Raw genomic sequence first — 8,450 nt, forward strand, 5'->3', positions numbered from 1 at the left:
GGGTGGGGGTGGGCCTGGGTGTGGCTGGGCCTGCGGGGGCCCACGCAGTTCTGCTGCTCACTGAGCAGAGTGGTGGTCTCTCCCGGCCCGTTCTCGGGGCCGGCAGAGGGCGGGGACGGCTGGGACTTGGAGGACAGTGTCGGGTGAGGGTTGAGGGTGCACGGTGCCGTACTCATGGAGGACGGGGGGGTTTGGGAGAGGGAGGTGTGGTTGCTCGGAGGCGGGGTGGCCTGCGGCAGAGACTGGCTCGGCCTGCGGCTGGAGGAGGAGGAGGAGGTGGTGTGGGGCAGGGTGGTGCGGCTGCCCAGCGGCGTCGGCTGAACGCTAGACGGCGGGCGCTTAACGGGAGGCGTGGCCAGCGGCAGTGGAATGCGCGTCCCCGGTGGCGTCACAGGCGGCAAAGAGACAGACGTGTCCAGACGAGCGTGGCTGCCCTCTGGAGACTGCGGCGAACTGTCCAGCCGGGACGCCAGGAGACCGTTCTGGTACTGAGCACGAGTGACCTGAGGGGGGGCGACACAACAATGTTAGTATCGGGAAAGACATAATTAGGATTTTATTATATTTTAATATATTTAATAATAATATAATCAAATAGTTGAAAGTTCTTTATCCCTTTATTACCTGCGAGTTCAGAAATCTACCTTTTTCCTGACGTCTCTAAAATAACGTTGACAACAGCACATCACTATGACGACTATGAGTCGCAACTTCAAAAGGAAAACGACTGTCAGTCTCCATCAAACTACTCACGCGAGATGAGGCAACAAATTACTGGAATATAGCTGAACGTTTTTAATTTAAATCCAGTCTTATAAACTGACCTGGGATCAGTTAAAGGAGAGTTACCTTGACAAACTGCAGGTCTGTGAGAGCTCGTACACAGAAGTCTGGTATGTACTGGAAGGGCGTTCCTGGGATCTGAGTGATGCTGCCGCCGACGGAGCCGCTCTCTGGAGCGCGCTCAGTGCAGCTCAGAGACGCCGAGCGGTTGAGGTTGCCCCCGTGTGACGGAGAACGGAACTCTGGGATTGACAGAGAAGAGAGTGAGGGTGAGGTCGCAACAAAAGAAGAAGAAATGGAGATCACACACACACACACACACACACACACACACACACACTTAAAGCAGGAAAACACACCAAGCAACAACAGAGAACAATGACTGAGTCAGAAAACAGGGAGAAAATGAAATCAGCCCACTGATGATGACGATGGTGAAGAGCTGAAGGCACGATGAACACACTGCAACACACACACACACACACACACACAAACACACACATTAACATCGATGAGATGAGAGTTAATGCCACAAACATGCCATGTGACGAGGCAAAGTGCATCGTTTGAGCATTTTACGGCCACGGCGGGACAGTCTGAGCTCAGAGGAGGAACCTCTCTCATTGGCTGGTTTTAGTGATGTCATGGAGGTGGTGACGTAAGGGGGGGGGGGAAGCATCCCTTTGCTCTGTCTTGGAGGGTTGTGTTAGAGGACGGAGACGCCGGTGATGATCAGAGAACGACAGTTTAAAAGGAGGTGGGAGGTACGGAAGAACATTTGTGCCAAAAGGAATAGTTTGACACTCTAGGAGTTGTGCTTATTAGCTGAGAGTGAGATGAGACGATCGATACTTCCTTCATGTCTGTGCGGCAACTTTGGAGCTACACCCAGCAGCTAATTAGCTTAGCTTAGCTTAGCATGAAGGCTGAAAATAGAGGAAAAGAAAAAACAAAATCAACCCAGCAGCACCTTTATAGCTCACTAATTTGTTGACTTTATCTTTTTTGTTTCTGTTTGAATAAACAAACAAGGTACGTTGTGTTTATTAGAGGTTAGATGCTAAGCTAAGCTAACTGTAGCTTCATATTTAGCGCACAGACATGAAAGGTTTCGTTCTTCTCGTCCAGCTCTCGGAAAGAAAGAAAGAAAATGAGCTTAAGTCTCTAAATGACGAACTATTCCTTTAACCGAAGGTCTACAGTCAGATGATCCGTCTCCTCCTGTCGATACGTCACAGGAGTTGTGATTAATATCTGACCGTAGATCAGTGGTTACAGAGGGGGGGTGGGGGTGGTGACAGGGTTAACAAATTAGGAGCATCAGAACCCCGTCCAGCAAGGTCCTCCCACTCTCCTCACGGAGTAATGATGCAAGACTGGGAGGAAACACCTGCCTCCATCCTCACCTGTGCAGCTGAACCGAGTACGTGCAAAGACTTCAGCTGCAACTAATTATCATATTAATTACAGACTAATCAATTATAGTGTTGATTAATCAGTTTATCTGACGGAACAGAAATGTGATGATTCTGAAAGTCTTCGTCAGAGATTTCAGCTTTACTTCCATCCACTGACAATTTTATTTTCCAAATTAGTATTAATTTTAATATCTAACTATTAATATTTCAGGTCATTTATCAGGCAGTAATTCTGCAGCTTCCTGCTCCTCAGTGTTGAGGGTTAAATGTTTGTAACTTCAACGTCTCTCGTTTTTAAACTGCACTTGAAGATGGATTGTGGGAAAATTAGATTTTCACTATTGAACCATGTGATGAGAACAAAAAGAAAAAGTATTGACAGATTAGCGGATACTTGAAACAATTACTCTTCATCAACACTAAAACAGACACAAGAAAATGACTTAGATTCTCCATTTTAAATAACAAAACACCAAAATATCAGATTTTTCAAAGTAAAAACTCCCAGCTCTACAAACCATGAAACTATCAGATAGGTCTTTGTTTTTAATCTTCATTCTGAGTGAGGTCAAAGGTCACGCAAAGGGCGCCTGGCTCAGAGAAGCAGAAAAATGTTAAAAGCCAAATTCACTATGAAAAATTCAAGCTACATCTGTCTGTATTCTTGTACTTGCTGGATCAGGGCTCTGAGATGTGTATAAGAGACAGTCCCTCCTCTGGCCCATGTGAGTGTTTACCTGGGAAACGAGAGAACAGAGAAAACCTCTTAAGAGAGAGGCGTCGTGGAGGGGGGGACGCCACTGACGGGGAGAGAGGAGGGGTGACGGCTGAGAGAGAGGAGGGGGGAGGGAGGGGCAGAGAGAGGAGGAGAGAGAGAGAGAGAGAGGAGCTGGTTTATTTGTGTAGATCACATTTCCTGCTGGAGGTCGAACGCAGCGCTTCAGGTGGAAGGTTTATATTTTTACTCAGCAGCTGATTCCTAATCCTATAACACATCATAATGTCCTAGTTACATTTTATTATTATTTACCTTATAATTAAAACCACGATGCTCAGGCCTTTCTGGGAATTAACAGCTAAAATAACAGATACATTTTAGGAAATTATAAGGGAAGTTTCCTGGAAATAAGATGGAAAATTTGGGATCCGTGACATAAAGCGTTACCGGTTTTTCTAACAGAGGAGGTCAAGTTAAAATCCGAGGACTGGTATTTTATATTTATTGTTCTTTTATCCGTTTTTATACTCGGCTGTTTTTCTTTTTTAACTAACATGCACCAATCAGGAATAGCACTCCTCATTTCACTGTATTCTAAAAGCAATGACAATAAAGGCTTTTCTATTCTATTCTATTCTGAAACCGCAGGCTGGGACTTTAGGATGAGACATGGTGACGTGTTTGACGTAAACATCTGAAGCTGCACATGCACAGACACTGAGCTGCACAATGTTCATAATAACATGAAGCACAGAGAGAAGAACAGAAACAGGTCGACAGAGAAGAAGAAGAAAAGAAGAAGAGAGACATTTCATCAGCAGTAACGAGGCTGAACCACCAGGAGGCGCCAGAGCCACGACTTCATCACTGAGTCAGTAACTTCACCAAACAACCAAACAACATGATGCTGTGACACTGTGGCCGTCTGAGAGGATTACATCATCCAACACCTGCCACCTTCTTTTATGTACAAGACACACACGACCTCTCACACACACACACACACACACACTGACACACACACACACACACACTGACACACACACACACACACACACACTGACATCACCTCCTCCTGTAGGTAAAAACCTGCTGTCTGTGTGTGTGTGTGTGTCTCTGTATAATCAGAGACATGGAAAACAGCCTCTTATGTAACTGTGCGTGTGTTTGTTGTCTGTGTTCATGTTTGTCATCACGGGCTCGTCATCCGTTTCCCTGCCGACTGAACGCATCCACGTACAGATCACACTTTAAATTCATCATCAGTGACGTGAAGATAAAACATGAGCTGAAGTGTGTGACATTAAATATTTGTGGATTTTTAGGGGGAAAGAAAGATGTTGATTCCTGCTCCGAGGAAAAAGAAGCGAAGCGTTTCCCTAATAAAATGACACTTGGTTCATGGATCTCATGACAGATTCTTTAAAGTACGGCAGCCGTTTGTTACATACTTAGTTAACGAACTGTAAATGGATCTATCTCCTGTCAAAACAGCTGGAAATGTGACTGTAACCACAACCTTTGTTTGTGTTGTCTGTCTTGTGTAATTGTCCGTTGTGAATATGGTTTGTTTTAACTTGCAGTTGATGTATTTGCTGTATCATGTATCTGTTGTTGATAATCGTTTGTACATCATGCGTATCGATATTCAAATAAAGAAAAGTGGTCAAGAAAAATAACACTTGGTGAGACCTGATTACAGAGTCCGGCCTCTCTGTCCCCACGTTTCCTGTCTGACTTCACTGTCCTGTCAAATTAAGGCATGAAAATGTCCAAAAAATTACTTCAAAGCTTTTGTTATTGCAGATTCTGCAGGTTTTTTCTAAACTCAGCCGGCTCTAAAAGACAGATGATTAAACATTTTTTGAAATGACCCTAAAAGTCACTGAGTGTGAAATGGCCTTCACGTCCCGAAGCTCAAAGAAACATTTAACAATCTGCTGTTTTGTTAAAAGAGTTAGATGAGATGTCACTCTCACGTCTGTGGTTAGCATAGCTTAGCATCCTGACTGGAAACTGAGGGGAAGGGTTATCCTGGCGCACTGACCTTGACCTTTGACCTTTGACCACTGTGCCAATATGTCAATTATCACTTTAACTACAGTAACTGTCCCAGACGTTTGCCTCCGTCCTCCATCCATCCCAGAAACAAGGAAGGAAAACAAACCACCAACACGGCCATCTTTACCCATCATGCATCAGACAGAGAGCGGTGAAGTTGTTCCTGTCTATTCTTATCAAACTGCATGTCAGTCCTTTCAAAATAAAATACAGTCTCATCTGCAAACTAGATTTTTTTGTATTTTTGAAAGAGTTATATCGTGTTTATATGTGTGTGTGTGTGTGTGTGTGTGTGTGTGTGTGTGTGTGTGTGTGTGTGTGTATGTATGTGTGTGTGTGTGTGTATGTGTGTGTGTGTGCGTGTGTGTGTACGGTCTTACCCAGTGACGGTGTACTTAAAGCCATGACTCCATAATACGAGAACGGGCCGGTTTCAAACTTCATGTTTTCATTTCCAGCTTCCACCTCCACTCGCCCCTGAAACACACACACACGCACACACACACACACACACACACACACACACACACACATTCACAGAAAGAGAGAGAGAGAGGACATTTTGTTTATTGTTTAATAAGCTCATTATTATCCGACAGTGCAAATTACATCTGTGTGTTTGTGTGCGTCCTCTCCTGTGGCAGTAACACAAACACTTTGACATCCCATAAATATTACATTCTGCCACAGGGGCACCAGTCCAGGGTCCAGTGTCTCTTTACCACACACACACACACACACACACACACACACACACACACAGTGGAAGAGGAGCAGCTGTGCTCAGGTTGCATGCTGAGTGTCTGCGGTCACTTTATCCACACCTCAGGTGTCGACAACAAAACCTATGTGTTCTCTCACTCTCTCACACACACACACACACACACACACACACACACACACACACACACACACACACACACACCTCACTGAGAGATCACAGTAAACAAATAAATATAACACCCACTTATCTACAGTTTCCATCCAACCCTGGACGTCCTGTTTGTGAACTACGGTGGCCCAGACGGGTCAACACAATGCAGGAGGCACAACACAACACAAATTGTGGCTTTTGTATTTGTGTTGACCCTTGTGGGCCACCGTAGTTTATCAGAATCAAGGTTAAATAACAGGAACACAAAGTACGACACCTCGACATGAGGATTTATTACAGGTGTTAGTTTTAACCAGCTGTACCTAATAAACTGCTCACTGAGAGTGTGTACATGCTGCTAAATGCACATAGTCACTGTTTTCTGAAAATCATCCGTCTGCAAAGAGTTTATAATAAAAAATAATAATACATTTAATTTATAGGTGCCTTTCAAGACCCTCAAGGACGCCACAGTAAAAAAATAATATGCAAATACAAGACATAAGATACAGAATAAAGGAGAATAAATATAATAACATAAAAATAAATATGATAAAACTGTGGCACTGGAGTGTTACAGAATCGGCAGGTTTGAAGAGGTGTGTTATAAACTGTAATTAATGGATTTATTAATGACTAATACATCAATTACTCATTCTTTAGAGGTCAGTTATAAGTCACTGATAAAAGCTCATTTTGGGTTGCCAGGTTGTGGGAAATCCTCCTCCAGCACTGAACACTTTAATCTTTCCAGCTCTTTAATTCATTAGAGCGGCAGTTTGACCGTTTGTTTATCTTCTGACAATAAACATTAATAAACTGTTTATCAACATTATTGTGTATTTACTTCATGTCAACGTTAAAACTCTTTATTCCTTTATTTCATTTGAGGCAGTTTACGACATATTGCAGCTCTGTAACTAATCACTGTATTTATGGTTTATTCATATTTTATTTCATTTGATCGAATCTTTATTTTCTTCCATGTGACTGATTTCATTCTGGTTTTTATTGATTTTTTATTGACTGCTGTGCCTCGTTTACCTGCATGATACATATTAAAAAGTACATGTAAAGTACTGTACGTACGTGTGTGTGTGTGTGTGTGTGTGTGTGTGTGTGTGTGTGTGTGTGTGTGTGTTGAGCGTCCTCCCTCCCTGCCTCTTTGTTCTCCTCCTCTTCCTGGTGCAGAGGAGGGATTTACTGACTGACAGCATCTCTCCTCTTCTGTTCTTCTTCTCTTCCCTCCATCTCTTACTCTCGTCCTCTAACTCCTCTCCTCTCTTTCCGTCTCATTATTCGCCGCCTCTCCTCATCATCTGCTTTTCCCCTCTTCCATCCTCCTTAACCCTTCGATCCCCTCCCCTCTTATGTAAGAGGATGTATTAGTGAAGGTCGAGCAGCGTGAGGAGGAGCCCCTCTGACACGGGGGGGGGGGGGGGGGGGGGCATCCACCAGACGGAGACAAAGACGACTCATTATACTGTAATTATAATCCTGAATCAGTCGTCTTTATTATTCTGTGATTGATGTTTATTACCAGAGACATATTTGATTTATTCCTCTATAATCTTTCAAGGACGTTTTATTTTGAAACTTTCCTGCTTCCTGTGCTTAACACTAGAGATACACATATATTCAGATCCTTGACTTGCAAATACTCATCCTTGAGTCCACGTGGACGTTTGTGCCAGATGTGCTGAAATTCGCTCCAGCTGTTCCTGACATAAATGGGACAAAGGTGAGGTCGCAGTGGCCTTGACCTTTGACCTTTGACCACCAAATTCTAATCAGTTCATCCTCGGGTCTGAGTGAATGTTTTCTAAATGTGTTACTGAGAACTGACTCAGTGGTGGTGTGACCAGGAGATCATTCTTAATAGATATGTCAAGTTATTTATGATCAATCACTTTGTAATCAGAATCAGAATCAGGTTTATTGCCAAGTCGGTTTTCACATACGAGGAATTTACTTTGGTGTTTCGGTCCAAAACAATAAACGTAGAAGAAGAATAATAGCAAAGGTCAGAGAGCTTAAATATAAACAGAAACATTTTAGAATAAAATGAATTCCCTGAACGTGACGGTAAATTAATGTAAAAGAACAAAGACGTCAGTGACTCTTTAATCACCTTCAGTCAGGCGAGTCTTAAAAAAGGTCGACGCGTTTAGCACCTGCATGTGAGTTAATACCGCCTCCAGACTGACGCAGTGACCTGGAATAAACCTGTTTGTCACCAGTTTAAAACAGGTCAACCTGCGTTATCCAATCGGACTCCATTAGGACCCGGCGACGGACACGTTAAAGACGGGAACCAGCTGCTCCGATCTTCATCTATACTACAGTCATGAACAAACATGATGTAGTCTAACAGTGTGTGTGTGTGTGTGTGTGTGTGTGTGTGTGTGTGTGTGTGTGTGTGTGTGTGTACCTGCAGAATGAGGACGAAGTAGTCCACAGGTTTACCCCTCTGGTACAGGAAGTGCAGCGACGAGCGTTTGTCGTTTTCGTTGAACTTGACTTCCTGGATGACGTCTGGGTGTCTGAGGATCCTCAGTAAGACTTTCTCTGTGATCTGGAACGGGCTGAACAGGCT

At 43.7% G+C, this 8,450-nt stretch overlaps 1 protein-coding gene across 1 annotated transcript in view; it reads right to left on the reverse strand.

The window, feature by feature from the left end:
- Positions 1 to 2: 2 nt before the first annotated feature.
- Positions 3 to 8,450, reverse strand: part of LOC111666011 (metal transporter CNNM4-like) — a gene marked incomplete at its 3' end in the record, with an annotated part of 16,461 nt that continues 8,013 nt past the window's right edge. Inside the window, exons 4-8 of the mRNA XM_087177955.1 lie at positions 8,286 to 8,450; positions 5,361 to 5,457; positions 2,939 to 3,028; positions 850 to 1,025; positions 3 to 503 (exon numbers count right to left, since the gene is read on the reverse strand). The exon at positions 8,286 to 8,450 is cut by the window's right edge and continues 7 nt beyond it. Of these exons, the coding sequence (XP_087034081.1) occupies positions 3 to 503; positions 850 to 1,025; positions 2,939 to 3,028; positions 5,361 to 5,457; positions 8,286 to 8,450 (1,029 nt within the window). The remainder of the gene's footprint in view (positions 504 to 849; positions 1,026 to 2,938; positions 3,029 to 5,360; positions 5,458 to 8,285) is intronic.

Source organism: Seriola lalandi, unplaced genomic scaffold, assembly GCF_002814215.2.
Source record: "Seriola lalandi dorsalis isolate HSWRI2012SDOR001 ecotype SW California unplaced genomic scaffold, Sedor1 jcf7180002054666, whole genome shotgun sequence".
NCBI classification, from domain to species: Eukaryota; Metazoa; Chordata; class Actinopteri; order Carangiformes; family Carangidae; genus Seriola; species Seriola lalandi.